Consider the following 20290-nt stretch of genomic DNA (forward strand, 5'->3'; position numbering starts at 1 on the left):
TAATGCTCCAATGGATGATTATTTTTTTCATCTGTGCATGTTAATTTATTTTTAGCCACATGCGTTCGTCTCTACAGATTGATGGGATATTTGGTCCAGAATTATCCCTATCATGTATAGCAAGAGCATGTTTCCCACAAAATAATTTGAGAAAGCCCCATATTTATCCAAAGTTTAGCATCTTCTAACCATTCTGATCTCATAGTGGATCTTCAATACTAAAAAGAAAATGAAACAACACTTGCTTTTGTGCTTACGTGGTAAGCTGAATGTGGTAAGCTGGGGTGGCGCCACGTGGCACCCCCATTGCATTCCCAAATTTAAAAACACTTTAAGGGGATGTTGCACATCGTTTCACACGTATTCCTTTGTCACACATAACCTTAATAAAGTATCTTTTTCTAATAAACATTTAACGCAATAAAGTTTTCCAATAAAGAGTCCCAAAAAATAGGAACTTTTCTAAATTGATTTCATCTAAATTGCAATAAGCATTTAACACAATAAAGTTTTCCAATAAATATTTAACTCAATAAAGTTTCCCAATAAAGAATCCCATAAAAATAGGACATTTTCTAAATTTATTTGTACAAATCCGTAAGATAATATTTTTTTCTTCGCCCCGTGTCACCCCCACTGCATTTTGAAATTTAATAACGCATTAAGGGGATGTGGCACACCGTTTCACACGTATTCCTTTATCACACGTAACCTTAATAAGGAAACTTAAAAACGTGTTAAGGGGATGTGGCACCTGGAATTTAAAACGCCTAAAATCAAAGAATGGAAAAATCGCCAAAAATCAAGGATTGATTAAAATAATATCTCTCGACAGATTAAATCTCCTAAATTAGTAAAATACGCTTCTTATTTTGGATTCGAAATAAAAAGGCTAAAATCAAGGAATTGAAATATCGCATAAATTAAGGGTCTGTCTATACACGGAACTGGCATGTATATTTTTCTCTCTCTTAAAAGAGACGATACATAGAAGTTGTGTGTATAGATTAGATACACGTTATATTTATGGAGAGTAATGCCTATTGGACTTCTATGAATAGATACACACGAAATTAAAAAAAAAAAATTGCAATTCCGTAGATAGAGAGAGGGTTATAGATAGTGTTTTAGAATACTAATTTTTCTTCGCCCCGTGCATCGCATCGGATTGCAACTAGTATATATATATATAATGGGAGTGGAAGGTTATATGCATAGAATGGATGAAAGAACGACTAAGAAAACACTTGCATTCTAGTAGAGACGTGTCACTGAGTGAGCGGGGTTGGGGCCTAACACCTTCCAACCACTACAACTATGTGGATCTTATGATAAATAGTCATGTGTGGGGGGCGTTTGCTCTTTTCCTAGGTGGTGACTCTCTATTTAATTTCTTCGTTAACTTTTGGGAGGAGTTGGTATCTATCAACTCCAAGGGCACGTTTTGGCTACCATGATTTCCCCCCCCCTTTAGTATTAGCTTCTACAATGGCAGAGGGATAGATAGGAGAGGGTCCAAGCGAAGAGAGGTCAAGAAAAGCTTGAAAAACTAGGAAAAATACAATAGACATTTCCCTTATTTTTTTAGCCATTTCTCACCGTCAACTCATCCAACGTAGGCCTTTGGATGCTCCAGTAAGAAGAAGTAACTTGTGCCGAGTTGATAGAGTAAAAAGAGTAAGGGGCCGACCGAAAAAAACTTGGCTCATAACAGTGAGGAAAGCTTGAGGGCTAAGAACATGACCTTGGATAGGAGAGAATGGAAGAAAATGATCCATGTAGATGAACCCAACTAGTGTTAGTATTAGACTTAGTCAATTTGAGCCGGGTGCTCTTTCACCTTCTTCACGAAAATTTTCTAGAGGATTCATTAGCCGACCCCAACTAGGAGACACCCGTTTATCATGACAAAAAATTCCTAGCTTCCAAATATGGCCTACATTGTAAATTCATGCAGTTTTGAGCTCCTCCTTTCCCATTGTCCATAGAGCGTAACGAGGGAGGAAAGTCATTGGCCAAAGCGTCCTATGTCAGAGGAAGGTCAAACTTGAAGAAGAGTTAAAGGCTTTCTTTAGGGTCCATTTGGAGGCCACAAAAAACTTGGAAGGTAGAAGTAAATTTGCCTTTTTTAGGCCATGTTGGCCCATGTGGCAGCCACCTTTCCCACCATAATTTCTCCTTAGGTACGGAGAGGTGAGAAGGAGTGAAATTCTCTCTCTACTCTCTCTCTCTCTCATTGCACCCTCCCTCATAGAAGTTTCGCTGCCCAGCAAGAACTTTTTTATGTTCTGAAGATAATTTGGAAATTATCAAGGCACATCTGGGCGCCTAAAAATTTGCCTAAATGATGCAAAAAATCTGGGCAGTGCTGTCCCCCGACTGTCGGCACATTCGGGCGTCTAAGACATGATCCCAACCATCCTGATCTGCAGAGTGACTTCACCTCTATAATCAGACAGTTAGATCATGCTATGACGTGATTTAGGGTGTACAGTCTATTTACATTGCGGACCAACAAATGAACTGCTTGGATCATACTATAAAGTGGACCCCATAATTTTATTTTATTTTTAAAATAGTAGACTTCTCACCCACTACGCCATATAAAATCTTCCCAATTATCAATTCCCATTCACATATACACCTCGTCGTGTGTTCCTTTGACAATGACAATCACAGGTGTTTTGTGGAATGTTTTCATTAAAATGACTTGGTATAACCGCGTTTCTTTGTAAGAAATTGTCAAACTTGCCCAACTAGTCAATTTGCAAGACATTTCTGGATGAAACAACATCGTAAATTGCTTAACTAGTCAAACTTCCCCATCGTGGAAATATTATATTCATGCTCATGCACTCAATTCAAACCCGCTGGCATGGTTTGTGCATTGAACACTTCAGAGCACGTCCAGATATCATTTTCCTTCTACATGTGGGCAAGTCCATCCACTTGGCATTCCAATATTGCATGGTGCCAAAGTACTCTTTAATGAGTTTTTAGAGAAATTATAGGGCCGTATAAACACTTACCCATCATCCTATCCTTGATATTTGATCCAACAGCAGCTCACTTTTTGAGAAACTGTTGTTGGATCAAATATCAAGTGCGGTACCTCTGTCGTGCTGCCTTTACGTGTTCATACGGCCTTTCATCATATAATCTCAGAGTTTTTATATGAGGTGCACGGGTACATGTAAGTGCACCCAAAAAAAAAAAAAATCAGTGGGGTCCACCTTATTGGATCATTCAAACTGATTCAGTACGTAGTTATTGGGTTTGGTTGCCAGAATTTTTCTGGTTCTTGGGATTTTTGTAGAACAAAAAACTTCCTGGGAGATTGGTGGGAAAAACATCTCCCTGGAAGTATCCCGGTAAAATAAAAATCCCATGTTGGGTTGACAGGACTATGGTGGGAAAAAAAATACTTTGTTTGGTTGCTCGAACTGTTGGGAAGAAAAAAAATCTTCTGCAAGCTTATTTTTGGTTCCTGTGAGTATTTTTTTTTCCTTTCTGGGGTTTCGTGCAGGGTTATTTTGGTTCCTGGGATTATTTTGGGCCCACCAACCAAACGTGGGTTTCCTGCTGAAATTCCACAAAAGTCCCAAGAATAAAAAAAATTCCGGCAACCAAACGTAGCGAACCTGTTCATTTCAGATTGTGACAACAGATGATGAGGGCGCCAACCGATTATTGGCACAGAAAACAAGGTTAGGATCAAAACAAAACAAATAAGCTTGTTAAAGTAAATATGGTGAGCTTGTTAAACACTAAACAGTAAAAAATAGACTATGTGAGTGGTGGACCAAACAAAACAAGTCAAAGCAATCAGACTATGTGACTGGTATCTTTGGTTCTATCAAAACAAACGCTTGTTAAAGTAAATGAAAAATTGTATGATGAATGGGCGTATAAACATGTACTCATCATCCCGTCCTTGTTATTTGATCCAACAGACTTGTTAAGAAGCTGCTGTTGGATTAAATATCAAGGTTTGTACATCCATCGTACCACCTTTATGTGTTTATACACCCATTCATCATATAATTTCTTTTGGTATATATATATATATATATATAGAGAGAGAGAGAGACAGAGAGAGAGAGAGAGAGAGAGAGAGAGAGGAAAGTGTTGGTGAGCTTAAGTGCCCAATCACATTGGGGCCTACTTTGTTAGGATGATCCAAAGCATTCATTTGAAAGGCCTTTACATAGATGGAGTGTGTAACAAAAATCAGCTCCATAGGATCATCCTAACCCATCCATTTGTGGAGGTCAAAATGGACAGACATTATTTGTTCACAAATCTGCCCATTTTTGTCCTCCACAAATGGAGGGGTTAGGATGATCCTATGAAGCTAATTTTTGGTACACACCCTATCTATGATAGAGCCTTGCAAATGAATGGTTTGGATCACCACAGAAAATGAGAAACCCATGTGATTGGGGCGCTTAAGCTCACCATAAGTTTGGTGAGCTTAAGCTCACCAACACTTTCCTCATATATATATATATATATATATAATTTCTTCTTTAAATTTGCCAGGTTATCGGTGGGTATACCCGTACCCACCCGGGTAGGTTCCAGGTTCATGAAAGGCTACCCGTACCTGCGCGGGTTACCCGTTTGCGAGGTCTAAACCTATGCACGTTACTGTTTGGATCATCTATGGTGTAAGCACATTCTTCTTTGCCAAATTTCCCCAATGAGGATCCCTAGCAAACTGTTTCAAAAAAGAAAGAAAAAACCCATCCATCCACGAACTCAGCTCCTAGAATAAGATCCCCCCCCTTTTAAGGGTCTCATTCCGGGAGAGTCTTGGGTGGTGTTGGGTTGGGATATTCCCCCTTATTTTGGTTGGGTCAGTTTGGTGCTTGATCCCTCTTTTGCTATGTTGCTGCCCTTTTTCTTTTTTGTTCCCTCCCTTGTTGAAGACTCATTGGGAGCCGTTTTTTCTTTGCTTTGTGTTTTTGAGCTATCTTGCTCTTGATCTGCCCTCTCTTTTGGATCAGGTGCTAGTCCTTCCCTCTTATTGCTGTATCCTTTTCTTATTTTAATATATTTGGTAGGGGTCTACCTAAACCCAGCTTACCAATCATAAAAAAAAAATAAAAAATCTACGGTGTAAGCCGTACAGTACTTTTTTTAAAATACTAGACTATACAGGTTTACACCATATAAAATCTCCGCCTTGCTATTCGATCTCATACAATTTCTTGTGAAGTGAGAAATTGATGGTAAAAGAGAAAGTTGTGAGTTGTGAGTTGTGAGTCTTGTGACTTGTGACTCGGAGGCGCATTTTATTAACTCCTCCAACGGCAAAGGGTTGACTAGGATGCGTTAGATATTAACGGGCGCCAGTACGATAGTGCGCATTCCACCCTCGCAGGGAAAAAAAGAAGAGAGGAGATCTCAAAACACAGAGAAGAAATCTCTCTCTCTCTCTCTCTCTCTCTCTCTCTCTCTCTCTGTCCATTTTTACAGGTATTTTTGTTTTTATTCTCTGTGATCTCCTTTTCCTTTTTTTGTCATTTTTCCCTTCATTGATCTTGTTTCTTCTCATTTGTTTTTTGGTTTATGCAGAGAAAAATCTGTCCCTCATAGGCTTTCTCTTCTTTTTCTTCTTCTTCAATGGCCGCTCCACCTGCTAGGGCACGTGCCGATTACGATTATCTCATCAAGCTGCTCCTAATCGGTGACAGCGGTAAGCGATTCACGTTTCTAGGGTTTGTTACATGGTGTTTCTAGGGTTTCAAGTCTCGGTTTTGGTTTGCATTACGTGTGAAGGACCGACTAGATCGGGATCTCATTGTTTTATTTATTTTTTTATCTGATTGATTTTCACGAGTTCTAGGGTTTCAAATTGATGACTTTTTTTTAAAAATCAAATATTCTTTTTTATTCCGAACAGTTGAGTTGTATCTTTGGGTACAGTAAGACCTGAATTGCGAAAATCAAGCTATGTATCAATGATGCTAAGGTTATGGTTCGAATGGGCTTAGGAATTTCGAGGTCTCTTTTGATTGATATGGGGAAGAGAATGAAATTTTATATAGTTGGATGGAGATTACTTCTCTAAAATCGAGTTAAGTCAATGATACATGTGATTTTAGAAGATTTCATTGCTAAGGGCCTGCTTGTTTTAGATTATGACAACCGATTGTGGAGCCCCCAACTGATTATTGGACTCAAATTTAGTGCAATTTCCGGTCCAATAATTGGTTGGGGGCTCCACAATCGGTTGTCATAATCTAAAACAAACAGTGCCTAATTAGTGCAAATCTGTCTCAGTTCTGAGATCCGTTGAACTGTGATTGTCAGTAGCTATCCCCTTCAAAGCATTCATGTGGATGTGTATACGATTGTGAAGTATGCAAATAATACATGTAAATTTGTATAATTTTTTTTTGTTAGAGTAAGCGTCATTGGGTAGTCTGGCTTAGTTCTGTTGTTTTAATAAAAGGGGTGGCAGATTTTGCAGCATAGTCAATGAGGTTGGATATAGGAGTTCCTTAATTAGATAAAATTTCTTCTTTGTGATTCCTTTTGTAATATTTGTACATCAACGGTTTGAGGAAAGTATATGCACCAGGGATGTGCAGATGAAACACCAAAGTGTTTTTTTATGCACGTCAACTGCGTACAAAATTTAATTGCTTTACCAAGCTCCCAATTGTCGTCATACGGGCAAAAACCTTCTGTGGATTCTCTCTCTCTCTCTCTCTCTCTCTCTCTCTCTCTCACACACACACACACACACACACACTAATTATTGTTTTCTGATACAGTAGTTGTTATCAATCCTCCATGGACACGTTTGCCCCATACCGTTTCTGCAAAACCCATAAAAGCCTCTATTTTCCATTGTCTCATACATATATTGTCCAACCCTGTGTATCAGTTAGCTTTGTTCTTTATCATTCGATCAGCTCATCCCTCCAAAATTCAAGATCTCTCATTGAAGATCATCTTGCTGGTATTTTTCGGTATTGGTGTTTTTATTCACAGCCCTTAACTAAAAATCCCTTCGTATTGAGTAGCTCTGGTAGGGAATCTATGCCCATGCTCAGAAATGGATCATGACATTGTGCATTAAACAGCCTAAGAAGCATCCCATTGAGGGTTCAAAACCCAAGGAAAATTTAGCCCACCATGCACCACATTATAGCCTGCAAATCAGCTTTTGAAACCTAAGCAGTAGCAAAAAATATGGTTAGATGAGAAAGATTGAAATTTGGAGGGCTGTGATGGTGTTGGCACGACACCACTTAAATCATGCTGATGTTAGCAGTGACCCACACCTTTGTAGCTGCACAGAAATGGGGAATTCTGATGGTTTTCAACTATGGAGAATAGTGAGGCCAATTGGTGGTGCTACTAAAACTCCATTTCCTACAAAAAGTGTGCTGTCTGTTTCAGGTTATTTGGACTTTGTTTCCAATTGGAGACCTTTTCGTCCAAAGATGAGAGTGCTGAGGTGAAGTCTGATATATAAGAAGATAAGGAAAAAGAAAAAGACTTTGTATGTTACAGAGGTTATTTTCTAGTTTCCAAATTAGTAAATACTGGGACTTTGGGCTTTGTACAGAGAGTCCTTATTTTAGTCATGTTTAGGGATTTCAGTTTATGATTGTTTTTTTTGTCTTTGTCTTTTAAGTATATATAACATGTTGCTGTAAGGTAGGAAAGGGTATTTACCTGTAGCAGTCAAACTCAAGGTCTTAAAGGTCTTTATACAGGGAATTGATTTTTTTTTTGTTTTGATTTATTTAAGTTCCTGTGCTGTTTGAATGCTCTATTTGAGTTTCTACTGATTTTTTGTTTCTTTCTATTATGCTATCACTCTTCCTCATAATTTTAGCCACTAAGGAGCTGCTTGACGTTATTATTTCTTGCGTTGTTGCATGTAATTACTGTATGGAATCTAACATGTTTTCATTTTGTAGATTGTTTTTATACCCTAAAATGTGTTGTGAGCAAGATATATATATATATATATATATATATGGGGAAAGTGATTGTGAGCGGCCCCTCATATAAGCTTATATGAGGTGACTGCTAAAATCATGGTGGCCCCACATTTTTGGGGTGATCCGAACCGGTCATTTGATAGGCCCTGACATAGATAGGGGGTGCCCAAAAAATCAGCTCCATAGGATCATCCCAACCCTTCGAACTGTGGAGGTGAAAGAGGGGAAAATGGACGGGTAAGTGGGCAAATTTATACCCGCCCATTTCCCCCTCTTTCTCCTCCACAGTTCGAAGGGTTGGGATGATCCTATGGAGCTGATTTTTTGGGCACCCCCTATCTATGTCAGGGCCTATCAAATGACCGGTTCGGATAACCCCAAAAAATGTGGGCCCACCATGTTTTTAGCGGTCACCTCATATAAGCTTATATGAGGGGCCGCTCACAATCACTTTCCCCTATATATATATATATATATATATATATATATATATATATATATATGCATTGAAAGGCGTATCAGGGCTAAAAACGATCTATATCAAACCAATTCGCCTGGGATTTGTTCCCTTTTGTGTTCAAGGTCAAATAAACTGATTGATATGCTATATTTTCACAGTAGACTCAGGTTTACTTCTATGTTTGATGTTTTTGAATTTAGTTTGTTTAGCGTATGCCTATGATCTGCTAATTTAAATGTGATTTATGATGTTTCTAGCGTGCTGACAAGCCTGTCCGGTCTGCTTGTCCATGAATATTTTTTTTGGTATACTTGAACTAAAAGTGTAGAAACAGGTGATGAACTTGAGAATGAACAATATAAGTAGTTCACAAACTTGATACGTAAGTGGCTCAACTCAAGTTACAGGTCATCAACCCAAGAATGAACAATATAAGTAGTTAAATAGGTAATACACAAACACAAGACATAAGTGGCACAACACAAGGCACTGGTTGACAGTTGGTACACATACATGTACACTGTTATACAATGCTGTAATTACACATATGCTTACAGATTTGGTTATACTAGTTATACATTACTATAATCTTCAGATTGTAGTCTTATGAATCGAAGATGAATATTCAAAAAATATCATTTCAATCCTATTGGCCACAAGGGAGATTCCTTACATAGATAAAAAAACATATATAGGGATATTTTATAGTGAAACATTAAGCAAGGTGAACCTCACAAGGAGAGATAGATACAATATAACCTAAGTTGATATTGGATGTTGTACCAAGCTGGCGTGTGTATGGGTGGGATTATTGTTTTTGTCGGTGTATGGGTATTATAGTGGTTTATTGTAGTTTTCTTTTTAACAAGCTGGAGTTGTATGATACAAACACTCCAGCTTGAGGGGGAGTGTTGAAGAGTATTGTGGTCATTACATGTAGTGTTGAGGGTATTATTGTCTTTACACATGTAACCCTATTTGGGCTCCTATATATACATCATATTACATGGGAGCTCCCTAGTGGGGAATCCCTCATCTTCTCCCTCATCTAAGGGAGTCCAGTTCCTATTCAATAAGGTGATTACCTTAAGCCCTTAACCATTTCGTGGGTGAAAACATTAAAACCCTTTAGATTTGTATCTGCATATGAATTATGGTATGGTTGGAGAGAGATATGTTATGCATCTAGCAATGAACCTAAAGTGATCCAAGCATGGTCCCCTCTTTCTCAAGGAATCCTTAAGTGAATTTTAATGGCTCGAGTATGGGAAACCCAAGACCTTCAGATATTTGAGGGCTGTTAAGGAATGAAGAGGGGGTTGTGATTTGGACATTTATAGTCCTATAGGGATGGCAGACTCTATAGGGATGGCAGACTCTAATGAGGCGGAAGTTCGAGCATTCTCCAAAGAATTAAATTTCTCCAAAATGAAGATATGAATAGGTTGGTGGTAGAAGGGGACTCTCTCAATGTAATTAGATGGCTTAAAAGGCTCACTCATTGCACCTTGGGCATTTGCCGCATATTTTGATGAGATTTAGCATAGAACTGGATCCTCCTTGATTTCCTTTAATCACACAAGACGGTCGGCTAATGGAGAGGCTGACAACCTTGCTAGAGAGGGTGTCCATAGGGAGAGAGTCGAACTCTATGACTTCCTCTCCCCCTAGTTGTTTAGTTCTTCTGTTTTTTTGAGCTCATATGCTCTCCTTATCTTTGTAATTTTAGGGACCGCCTCGGTCTCTATTGTGTTTTAATAAATTCATTCTTACCATTCAAAATAAAAAAATAAAAATAAATCTTGAAATTGTGATATTTGGCACATGATAGTTGTAAGATGAGAAGAATAAGAGGAGAAAGTGGGGGAAATTCAGTAGTTTAACGGCAATTCCACACACTTAGTATAATTAAACCTGTTCACCAAATGACAAATTACAATGATACACCTCGTCATCTCCAATGGAAACAGCAGGGGCGGGCGTGTGAACCACAAGTGGTTTCCTGTTGAGATCCAACACCCGTTTGGAGTATGAGTTAGACTGTTAAAATAAGAAACCACTTCAAGCCACAGCCATGTATAGGCCTCGTCGTCCATTATGATGAGTTTTGGTCCCTTTCATTTGGATTTTGGTACAAGGGTTGGATCTTGAAGGAACTGATCCCTGGGCTTGTGAAGCTAATTTCCATTCCTTGTCTTGCTAGAGGATAGAAAATAAAAGGTAGAGGCAGGGGAGTATCACATCAAAGAATCCAAATCATCGTGGAATCATATTTAGGGTTAAGGATGGCAAGAAATTCGATCTACATATGTTTCTCCTTACTGTGTTCTCTAGCTTCTCTTGCATCTTTGGAGCAATTAGATGGGATGGGAAGAAGATAACTCTTATACGAGAGTCTTGAGTCTCTTTGAAAAACCGCGGGGGTATTCTGATGCATTTGATTTTTTGGCTATTCAAAAGAATAAGAGCAGGCTGGTTGAAGTGGAAGCATGCTTCAGGAGTTCTGTGCGATTGTAAAATACCTACCAAGTTGAAGAGAAAGTTTTATAAGACAACTATGAGGCCAGCCATGCTGTACGGCTCAGAATGTTGGGCCACCAAGAAGCAGCATGTGCATAAGATGAGTGTAGCAGAGATACGAATGCTTAGATGGATGTGCGGCCACACAAGGTTAGATCGAATTAAAAATGAAGACATCCGCAAAAAGGTGGGGGTGACACCATTGAGGAGAAGATGAGAGAGCACCGCATAAGATGGTTTGGGCATATCCAACACATGCCTTTGGATGCTCCAATGAGAAGAAGTGACTCGTGCCAAGTTGGTGGAGGAAAAAGAGGTAGAGGCAGACTGAAAACAACTTGGGCAAAAATAGTGAGGAAAGATTTGAGGGCTAGGAACATATCAGAGCACATGACCTTGGATAGGATAGAATGGAAGAAAATGATCCATGTAGACGAACCCAATTAGTGTCAGGATTAGACTTGGTCAATTTGAGCCCGGTAGATCCTTTCACCTTCTTCATGAAAATTTAGATGCCCCCCCCGTGAACACACACACATAAAATTTGATCTACATATGTTTCTCCTCAATGTATCCTCTAGCTTCTTTAGCATCTTTGGAGCAGTTAGATGGGATGGGAAGAAGATAACTCTTCCACGGGAGTCTTGAGTCTTTTTGAGGAACCTTGTGGGTATTCTGATGCATTTGATTTTTATTTTTATTTTTTTCGTTTTCTGAGTGGATATTCTGATGCAATTGATTTACCCCATATAATTCATGTTAAGAACTCCAGATTGCTTTTTTGTAGTTCTAGAATCTAAAATTTGCACTAAAAATGAGATCCAATCAAAACTAGCAATCATCTCTGGGATGTCAAGTTATTGGGTTCCCCGCCCATTGTCTTTGGTTTCATTCAATGATGCCTCTTGCAATCTCTCATCACAAGCTTAGGCCTACCGCCAATATATAGGCAACAATGCATAAGTCCACGAAGGAAGTTTGCCTCCATATTCAACTTTATTGGGGTGATAGCAGCACTAGAGTTCTCAGACTGCATAAGAACTGATAGTTTTTCTTCCTGGGAATCTATTATGGATATTCAGGATGATGTTCTTACTGTGAAAAGATATCATTCACTAATCACTACCCCACAATAGATTTGAGTTGGTAATCTTAAAATTGTGATATTTGGCACTTGATAGTTGTAACATGAGAAGAATAAGAAGAGAAATTGGGAAAACTTCATTAAACTAATGGCAAGTCCACACATTTTGATTATTATAAAACTGATCACCAAATGATAAATTACAACGATACACCTCATCCTCTCCAATGACAACCGCAGGGGTGCGTTTGTGAACCATTGGTGGTTTCCTGTTGAGATCCAACACCCTTTGGGAGTATGTGTTAGACTGTTAAAATAAGAAACCACTCCAAGCCAGTCATGTATATGTCTCGTCCTCCATTATGATGGGTTTTGGTCCCTTTCATCTGGATTTCGGGACAAGGGTTGTATCTCGAAGGAACTGAGTATGTGTTAGACTGTTAAAATAAGAAACCACTCCAATCCAGTCATGTATAGGCCTCGTCCTCCATTATGATGGGTTTTGGTCCTTTTCATTTGGATTTCACAAGGGTTGTATCTTGAAGGAACTGATCCCTGTGCTTGCAAAGCTGATTTCCATTCCTTGCCTTGCTAGAGGGGAGAAAATAAAAAGTTCAAGGCAGGGGAGTATCACATCAAAGAACCCAAATCCTCGTGGAATCATATATAGGGTTAAGGATGGCAAGGAATTTGATCTACACATGTTTCTCCTCAATGTCTCCTCTCGTTTCTTTAGCATCTTTGGAGCAGTTAGATGGGGTGGGAAGAAGATAACTCTTCCACTAGACTTGAGTCTCTTTGAGGAACCTTGGGGATATTCTGATGCAATTGGTTGTTTTTGAATGGTATTCTGATGCAATTGATTTACTCCGCCAATGTCCCTTCTCTCTCTCTCTCTCCATACAATTCATGTTAAGAACTCTAGATTGCCTTTTTGTAGTTCTAGAATCTAAAATCTTCAATAAAAATGAGATCCAATCAAAACTAGCAACCGTCTCAGGGCAGTAAAGTTATTGGGCTCCCAAGGAAAATCCCGAATTGGATCCAAAATTGAAGGGTTGGTGTGAGCTTATCCATGCGGCTATGCACTACCCCACGAACTTCAGCTATTGAAAGAAACAACAGATATTTGTAACCTCAAAAAGATCAACTAAGGCCAAAGGAGATCATATGTGATGTGCAAACCTTTAAAAAATAAAACTGAGTCGTCCAAATACACATTTGAAAACTAATCACCGTAATTCAATACTCTCAGGTGTTAATAATAGTCACTTTCATTGGATTTGTTATAAAAAGGGAAACAACTAACCTGCTTATAAATCAACTAATAAAAGCTCCCACCTCGAGGAAAATCGAAGATAATCCAGTAAACGTCCCTCAAATGTGATCCAAACAAAATTGAATTTTATATCATTATAGATCCTTCAAAATTGGGCTTCTTCAAAAAAAGCTCTTCCTCGATCCAAGAGTGACAATATCTTATATGAGTGTTGACATTAACAGTATGCTTGTACAGTCAACAATCGTGGATTTGTATGATCTGCCCCATCAGAAAAACAAAGATCTCTTGATTCCTATTGGTGGTGTTTGATTTGAATGGAAAGCTGATGCCAAGTAAGAAAAGAGGAAGAGGAAGTGAAACTTCACACAAGTCATGAAACCCTAATGACAACTCAACATGGATTAGATCCTTTTAAGAATCTTGATCAGTGAGAGCAATGAATTTACTCGTCAATAAGAAATAAAAGGCAAACTCTCTCTTTCTTATATGCCAACATTATTCATGCAAATAATATGTGCTTTTGTGAGCAAGTATTTATTAGGTTAAAAAAGTAGACCGAGAGCTTAAATTTATGAGTTTACTATCCTAATGGTCGTTGCTAAGATATGATTTAATGATCAAACTTGGGTCTTACATTATACATGTGTAATTAAGGCAATTTATTTCCCATGATGTGAGCTACGTGATCTTGGTCCTTGCCATGTTGTTCACCCATCCATGAGGTCAATCTCGAAAAAAATCAATGGGTTAGCTTCTATTGGTGGGCTCTTGAAGACGCTTTATTTATCAAAGTTATAGGATCGTCCAATTATGGTCTGACCAGCTGCAATGGCTGGACTTTGGGTTGCTTGTAATTTACATGTATTCGATTATGTACACATTACATGCATGGAGCCAAGAGCCACTTTTTTCTTTTCTCAGTGACAAAATAAATCCTTGGATTTAGACAATGGGATGGTTAGGTTTTTCATTTTTCCTTTTTTTTTTCTCTTTAGGGCATTTTTTGCCATGTGTAGAATATTTACATATATTTACTTGACCCATAATATAATTGGAAATGATATCTCAACCTCATAAATTAGCCATTCCACCCCTTTTTCGTTTATGTTCATTGGCCAATTGGGGTTGTAGTGAATTACCCCTAGCAAGTGATGAAAAAAAAGGGAAAACCGTTCTCCCTCTCCCACCACATTGACACAAATTTCTCTCTCTCTCTCTCCCACCACATTGACACAAATCTCTCTCTCTCTCTCTCTCTCTCTCTCTCTCTCTCTCTCTCTCTCTCTCTCTCTCTCTCTCGCACACATTGTCCACCATTTTGTACCATACATTCTCATTGCGGCATAGTTGTTGAAAAATAATTTTAAATTTCCACCGAAACTGACATGAAATGACCGAAATGTTTCTGTTTCCTTCCCCACTGAAACCGATACTGAAATTGAGAAGCATACCGAAACCAAAATCTTAGTGTATTGTGGTATACCATTTCGGCATGTGTTACATTTATTTTTTTTGATTGGTGGTATGTGTTACATTTTTTTTGAATGGTGGTATGAATTGCTTGTGAAACATTACATATGTATTATGTATACATATTTATATGAATTACATGTGAAATGTGGTATTTACTAATTATCAGACATGGGCAACGCCTGCCACTAGGTTCTTGATATTGTTAAGCCATTATGGATGATTCTCTTATGTTGATGATTTCTGTGTATTTGTGCTTATTCTAGCATTTGAATTTTGGTAATATCATTTGCATAGGTTTCCACACGTTTCTGTGATCTTACATGATTTCTACCGAAATTTCCATTCGAAACCAAAACATTTCCATTTCCTTGACAACCGAAATCAAAATCGAAACCAAATTTTAAATCCTTGGTTTTGAATTTCATTACCGCATAGCTGTTGCGAATGGAGATCTATTTGATCTTCCATCGCCATCATCTCTTCGGCTCCTCCCTGCTATTCTAGTTCTGACTGGATCTCTTTGAATTCCTCCGCAACAACAGGCTCAGAAGCCCTATTATTCCATTTCTTCTTCAGCTACCTCTTCCTGCACACCCCCAGAATGTCCTAGAAGTCCTTGACCTTGATTTCACTACAGATTCCCTCGCCTTTGTTCTCCTCTACAGAGTGGAAGAACCAATGTATTCCAAATCTTGACGTGGGATGATTTCTTCTACCATTGAAGATGCCAGAAAATTCCCGTCCTTATTGCGGGAAAAATGACTTACACTGACTAATGCTCGGCCGAGGAGGCAGATGGGGAGGAGGAAGTGACAACATGGTTTTTAGTGTCGGCAACTCCTTTGAAGATTGATTTGGGGCGGAGTAGGCTGTGGTGGAGGCAGAAAGGAGGAAGTTTTCTAAAGAGATGCTATTAAGGACATGACGCAAGAAGCCAGTGATGTGTTGGTCGTCAAAAGAGAAGAGATAAAGAATTATCTGTACCATTAAACAAGAGAAGTCTTGATAAAGAAATGTACATTTATAGATAAGTATACTTAATTACTATAAAGAAATGCACATTTATTAGGTATTCAACAGCTATATGAACTTACATTTTTAAGGTTTTAAATAACCAGGTCTCCCTCTCTCTCTCTCTGCTGAAGCTATCATTTACAAAAGTTTTAATAACTACAGATAATTTGTGTCTGCACTATCGCTAATGATGACCTTTGGCAATTATAGTACTTCATTTTTGCTGGGATAAATCCTGAATTTACCTCCTGAAGGGTGAAACCCGCTTTTCTGTTGCTTACATAGGGGAATTTTTTTTGTTGTGTCAGAAACTGAATACCAATCCATTCATACTTAAGGTAACCTTCTAGATTGACATTCTCAAAACTTATTTATCGGTGGGGAGAAGGTTTTGCAAAGGTGATACATTTCTTTGTGGATACTTGCACCTCAACAGTGAAATTTTAACTTCTTCAACATTTGAGAAATTATTAGCAACAACCTTTATGCTTGTCAAAAAATCAGTACAATTTACAGCAACTATTCAATACACTTGTAATTAACTTTGTGCAAGTCAGTCATCCTGAAATTTGATTTGCAATATGTTTTGACTTTTGCAGGTGTTGGTAAGAGTTGCCTCCTCCTACGCTTCTCGGATGGGTCCTTCACCACCAGTTTTATTACTACGATTGGGTGCGCATTCTAGTCTTAGTATCACATGCAGGACCATTTGTTTATTGTTTCATTCGCTCACAAAGTTGTCTTTTCCTATGCAGTATCGATTTTAAGATAAGAACCATTGAGCTTGATGGCAAACGAATCAAACTACAAATCTGGGATACTGCTGGTCAGGAACGGTTCCGTACAATTACAACAGGTACTCCGTTTCCTTTTTGTAATTTCCCTTTTCATCGAGGAGTTTTTAGGGCCTTCCAAATAGTCCTTGTTCTATATTTCCAAAGTTTTTTTCTATAGTAATTATTTTTCTCTGCAGCCTACTACCGTGGAGCCATGGGTATTTTGCTGGTTTATGATGTTACCGACGAGTCATCCTTTAACAGTACACTTCTGCTCTTTATCATTTGAACTTTAGACTGCTAGATTTATTATTCTTTCTTTCCTTTTTATTTTAACTAAGCTGACTTGATATACATTTATAGATATAAGGAACTGGATTCGGAACATTGAACAGCACGCATCTGACAATGTCAATAAGATATTAGTGGGGAACAAGGCAGACATGGATGAAAGTAAGAGGGTAAGTTCAACTTGGATCCTCCTCTTTGCAGTCCTATCCCTTTTCTCCATCTTTTAATTCTTTTTTCTTTTCGTGTTTGGCTTGATACCCTACATTCTGCCTGCTAAATTTGTTCTCATTACCAATAAAACCTCTTTCCAGGCTGTGCCTACTTCAAAGGGCCAAGCACTTGCCGATGAGTACGGCATCAAGTTTTTTGAGACTGTAAGCAACCATTATCCATGCCGATTTTTCCTTCTTTTAAACTGCTAGCTGTTCCTTTATACTGAATATCCGGCATTGCAGAGTGCAAAGACAAATTTAAATGTGGAGCAAGTTTTCTATTCTATAGCAAGGGACATCAAGCAGAGGCTCGCAGAAACCGACTCCAAATCTGAGGTACGGATACTCTCCATTACAATTAATACATTCTGTCCTCTTTATCCATTCACGTGTTAGTTTTGAGCAATTTATCTTTGCACGGATGCAGCCTCAGACGATCAAAATTAACAAACCAGATGCGGCGGCAGGAGATGGTAAAGCTCCTGAGAGATCATCTTGCTGCAATTCCTGAGAGGAATGTAGATAGAGCAGTGTCTTGGGATGACTCTGTTGGAAACTAATTGTTTGATAAAGATAATGATATGACGGTGGGTGTGTATTTTTCTCCTTATCATTCTTTTCAAGTACTTAGTCTAGTGTGGAATGTAGATTCTCAGTCTTTGAGGAATTTATATTATATGATAACAGTCTTTGGCTTTGAATCACAACTTGATATGCACATGAACAATGATGGAAATGGTAGGCTTTAGTGTACAGTTAGGAGACTCACTTAAGAGAAAAAAGAAGAAGAAAAAGGTAAGAAGACTCTTTTCTTGCATGAATTGCTTGTGAGAAGTTTTTAGGGTTTTTCTATCAGGGATGCGTTGTTGTTAGCTTCAGAATACCACACAAGCACTTGCTGTGCACAATCCTGATTGGAGGGCTGTCACATGTTGGGGCACCATCTGATCGGCTGTAGGCATGGTTTTAAATTTCGGTCGAAATTTCCCGAAATTGCGGATTTCGCGGAATTTCGGTCTGAAATTTTGATTTATTGTCATTAAAAAAAAAATTTGTTACAAAATTTCGGAATTTCGATTCGAACTGGAATTCCAAATTTCGGCCCAAAATTTCACATGAACAATGATGTAAATTGTAGTCTTTAGTGTACAGTTAGGAGACTCACTTAAGAAAAAAAGAAGAAGAAAAAGGTAAGAAGACTCTTTTCTTGCATGAATTGCTTGTGAGAAGTTTTTAGGGTTTTTCTATCAGGGATGCGTTGTTGTTAGCTTCAGAAATACCACACAAGCACTTGTTGTGCACAATCCTGATTGGAGGGCTGTCACATGTTGGGGCACCATATGATTGGTTGTAGGCATGGTTTTAAATTTCGGATTTCGGTGGGGACCAAAACCGAAATTTCCCGAAATTGTGGATTTCACGGAATTTCGGTCCGAAATTTTGATTTATTGTCATTTAAAAAAAAAAAATTGTTACAAAATTTCGGAATTTCGAACTGGAATTCCAAATTTCAGCCCAAAATTTGGGATTTCGCCGAAATTTTGGATTTCAGTGGGGTCCGAAATTGGTACCGAAACTGAAATTTAAAACCTTGGTTGTAGGTAGGGGTGCAACTCGGGCTGGGTTGGGTCAAGTTGAGGCTCACTCAAGCCATCTAACCTATCTTTTCCAAATTGGTTCAGGTTGGGTTCGGGTTTGCTCGGGGCAAAAATAAAAAAAATACGAAAAGAAAGAAAGAAAGAAAACATAGCCCTATGATTCTGAAAATTGCGATAAAACTAGAGGACAGGGGCCAGGTTCGGGTCGTGTTGACCCGGCTCAGATTGCACCCAGGTGAAGCTTTAGGTGCAAGTGGAGTGTACTAGATCAGTCGAGTGTTTGGAGGACACTGAGCAAATTGCTTGTATTTTTTGTGTTGTTATTCTATGGGGATTTTTTTTGTCTATTTTTGCAATGGGAAATGATACCACTGCCCCCCTTTTCGTTTTGATTTGTCTTTTTCTTGAAAACAGTCATTCAGTGGACAAACAAACGGTGTTGAACTTGCTGTGAAAAGAGGGTGGAAATATTATTTCTCCTTGGCAATTTATCAACTTTTCGCTCCTAATGGGAAGAATTGACCCATGGTTGGCCACTTTTGCATGAGGTATTCAATTTGCACCATTGTATGCATTAAGTCTGCCTTTGTATTGTCAGCCAGCCGCATTCCATTCCTATTCCCAATTCACCTGTATATTGACCGGGGATTCTGATAGTGTTTAAGTACCGGAATTTATCAAGGGTGTGTTCAGTTGTCCTACATGTATCCCCGTAGAGTAGTAGTGCTCTCTTGGTGAAATAGTAGTGAAGTTGTCTTTAAAGTAGTCTTCAAGTAGGAAGTTATGCCAACCAAACGAAGAAAAGTGGATGATTTATCCATGAACCATGATAAAACTTATCTATGACAATTAAAAATCAATATGAATCGTTTCAAACTTTCAATAAAGTAAAGATGGTATGAACCTTTCACTTGAGAATGAAAATTGGTAAAGATCCTAGGCGTACACATGGATTGCGCCGCTTGGTCAGTGTCCTGTTTAATGTCTAGACAAAAGCATACCATATAATTGAATGCCTGCCATAAACCAAAAATTCATGTAAAACTAAACTGAGTTTACAGATTGTAAAATACAAGAGTTCTATATTAACTCATCTTGACTAAATTTTTTGTTTTTCAAGAGCCAAAAGATAAGTGCATGCCTCAAACAAATCCTCTCCAACCCTTTAATGAAACTTTGGGAATTTTAATGCCTTTTGGCCCTTTATTGATACATAGCAACCAAGCTATATATCACTTCGCCTTCAAAAACAGAAGAGAAAAAAGAGAGGTAAAAGATATATAGAAGGGGGAAATAGGAACTGCAGGATCTGCACAAGCTCTAGTGTACCTCTCACTCAGCAACCATTTTGCATTGTTGGATCACACCTCCATCAATGACCTTCCTCAACCCGACAAGTCTGAAATTCTTGGCATAGCGTCTGATCCTGGACCTTGGCATATGGTCCAAAGAAGGAAGACCAAGAGCCCCTCCCTGCTCCTTTTAGCATCTTCTTCGCGTAGTCTCCCCTTCTCATCGAAGCTTTCTTAGGCCCCTCTGTCTCGGTCTTTGGTTTCGTTTGGGCTTGGCCTCTCTTGTTGCTGTTGCTTGGAGCATTGTTTTGCTTTGGTTGT

The 20290-nt window shown here is 38.6% G+C and overlaps 1 protein-coding gene across 1 annotated transcript; it reads left to right on the forward strand.

The window, feature by feature from the left end:
- Positions 1-5210: 5210 nt before the first annotated feature.
- LOC143884922 (ras-related protein RABE1c-like) lies at positions 5211-17780 on the forward strand. Its single transcript, XM_077388787.1, has 9 exons — positions 5211-5481; positions 5581-5701; positions 16400-16472; positions 16556-16656; positions 16774-16839; positions 16940-17037; positions 17179-17241; positions 17323-17415; positions 17507-17780. The coding sequence occupies exons 2-9, from the start codon at positions 5629-5631 to the stop codon at positions 17588-17590; spliced, it is 651 nt and encodes a 216-aa protein (XP_077244902.1). The 5' UTR covers positions 5211-5481; positions 5581-5628; the 3' UTR covers positions 17591-17780.
- The last annotated feature ends 2510 nt before the right edge of the window (positions 17781-20290 follow it).

This window comes from Tasmannia lanceolata, unplaced genomic scaffold, assembly GCF_043159265.1.
Source record: "Tasmannia lanceolata isolate RefF3 unplaced genomic scaffold, GAP_Taslan_0.1 ptg000002l, whole genome shotgun sequence".
In the NCBI taxonomy this organism is placed as follows: Eukaryota; Viridiplantae; Streptophyta; class Magnoliopsida; order Canellales; family Winteraceae; genus Tasmannia; species Tasmannia lanceolata.

Excerpts from the sequence above, each read along its gene's own strand:
- LOC143884922 (XM_077388787.1), top strand. The coding sequence starts at position 5,629 with ATGGCCGCTCCACCTGCTAGGGCACGTGCCGATTACGATTATCTCATC. Across the intron at positions 17,038-17,178 it reads ACATGGATGAAAGTAAGAGG|GCTGTGCCTACTTCAAAGGG; the intron begins GTAAGTTCAACT and ends ACCTCTTTCCAG. Across the intron at positions 17,242-17,322 it reads GCATCAAGTTTTTTGAGACT|AGTGCAAAGACAAATTTAAA; the intron begins GTAAGCAACCAT and ends CCGGCATTGCAG.